Source organism: Aedes albopictus, chromosome 1 (assembly GCF_035046485.1).
Source record: "Aedes albopictus strain Foshan chromosome 1, AalbF5, whole genome shotgun sequence".
NCBI classification, from domain to species: Eukaryota; Metazoa; Arthropoda; class Insecta; order Diptera; family Culicidae; genus Aedes; species Aedes albopictus.
In genome coordinates, this window is record NC_085136.1 from 36,426,892 (window position 1) to 36,428,747 (window position 1,856).

The 1,856-nt window shown below is 40.9% G+C and overlaps 1 protein-coding gene across 1 annotated transcript; it reads right to left on the reverse strand.

Moving 5' to 3' along the window:
- Positions 1 to 529: 529 nt before the first annotated feature.
- On the reverse strand, positions 530 to 1,039 carry LOC109428593 (uncharacterized). Its single transcript, XM_019704391.3, has one exon. It carries the CDS (start codon positions 1,037 to 1,039, stop codon positions 530 to 532), a length of 510 nt encoding a protein of 169 aa, XP_019559936.3.
- Between the last annotated feature and the right edge of the window lie 817 nt (positions 1,040 to 1,856).

A 1,856-nucleotide genomic window follows, 5' to 3' on the forward strand; every position in this document is an offset into this window, starting at 1 on the left:
ATTAATCCACCTAAAAATGTGATGTTTCATAGAGCCTTAAAAGTAGAAATGCCACTTATTTTCACGCTTTTTTCGATGATTTTTAAAAAATAAATAAATCAGAAACCTTATTTTTTGACAGGCACAGCTGGCAACTACGAGGGTCCCATCATATAATTTGTGATTCGATATTCGCAATATTTGATGAGATATTTCAGATAATATTTTGACCCAATCTAGCCCCTCTGTCTCATTGTCACCTTCAACGATGGTATTCTTTTCTACCTAACTTTGGAAACAAAAATCCCCTTTTCTTTAGAAACTCTGGCAGAAAACTAAGCAAATTATCAAAATGAATATCCCACTATCAGATAGTAATTCAAAATCAGTTGGGGATTTCGGATTGCTCGAAACACTTCAGAATGCTTTCAATACTTTATTCGAAACTTCCAACATAAATGAATTTATACGCTTCAGATACGTACTTTGGACATCGTCAATACGAACATCTTACATTTGTCTTCTGTGAACTGTCGATCTCACTACCATTTCAACTTTTGGCTTTGTTAGTGACTCCGAGAACATCGGCCACATCAACATAGAGGCCATATCTCCTGTTTGCCAGGAAACTGCCCGGAGGCTCAAGTTCACCATTGATCACCTCGGTTGTCCGGTAGAAGTCGTTGCTCGAAGGCCCTCCAGCGGGACGAACCTTGGTCCTCCAGAACCACACCGAAACGCGCATCGACATGTACACAGTTTCGGACACTTTGTCGGGAAAGTCCAGTAGTACTTGCTCATTTTCGTAGATCACCTTCGAAGCATCCCGATAGTTGTAGTAATAGGTTATCTGGATGTAGCCTCGGCCGTAGTAAGGGGCATAACTTTTTTTCGGTCCATTGCTCTCACTACGGTGCTGGAACCCGCCGCTCTCGTGGAACAAATGGGCCAGGAACATGGCTGCTTCGTTGACACTTTCAGTCATTTTGTTGATCTGAAGGACAATTTCTTTGGCATCATCCGTACTGATTGAGCGGTAGCCACAGGCATGCAAGGCCATGTTTAATCGTGTCGTCGTCAACATGGTAGATGGGTATTTTTTCGCACACAGAACAGCAATGGAGAGTTGCTGACCATCTAATAATTACTTCGAAACTTCCATCGTTGAACACTTGAGGAAGCGGTACTACGAGTTTGACTAAGATGAAACTTCTGAGAAAGCTACAATAAGTGTGTGCCACGCTGACGTATACAATAGTGTTAACAGTTTTTGCTATAGCACCAGCTATGACAATAGGAGGTGCAACTATCAAAATATCCATTTTACTACTGTCTCTTGTTCGTTAACCCTTTCGGTACGGATGGATCATATGAGCCCACTTTTTACACACCAAACGCTTTCAGCGATATTTTGCTGTCGAGCTAAAGGGTGCAGCAATTATTTTTTTTGGCTGAACTTTTAGCAAAGTTTGCTGTATTTCAGCAAAACGTTACTGGTGAGCAGCAGAGTTTACTGTACCAATCAGCAAGTTTGCTGAATTTCAGCAAAATTTTTGCTGGAACCGCCAGCTTGGCAAAATTCAGCTAAATGTAGCTGAAACTATCAATCGATTTTTTGTGTGTATGATTAGCTGTATAAAATCAGGGACAATATTGTATTTTTTACGAATAATCAGACTTTGGCGACGAAATTGAACTCGCCCTAATATGGTACTAACCTAACATTTATGACACATTTTCGCCGTCTTTCCCCGATTCAGGCGAAACCAGCTGATTTTGTTATGAAAACATAAACAGCTGGTAGCCGAGAACAATAAGGATGATCGTAAACATCGGTGCACCAGCTGGTTTTGTTGTGTAAACATGACCAACTGGTG

Bases quoted from the DNA above. Each gene is read 5' to 3' on its own strand.
- LOC109428593 (XM_019704391.3), bottom strand. From the start codon at position 1,039: ATGGCCTTGCATGCCTGTGGCTACCGCTCAATCAGTACGGATGATGCC.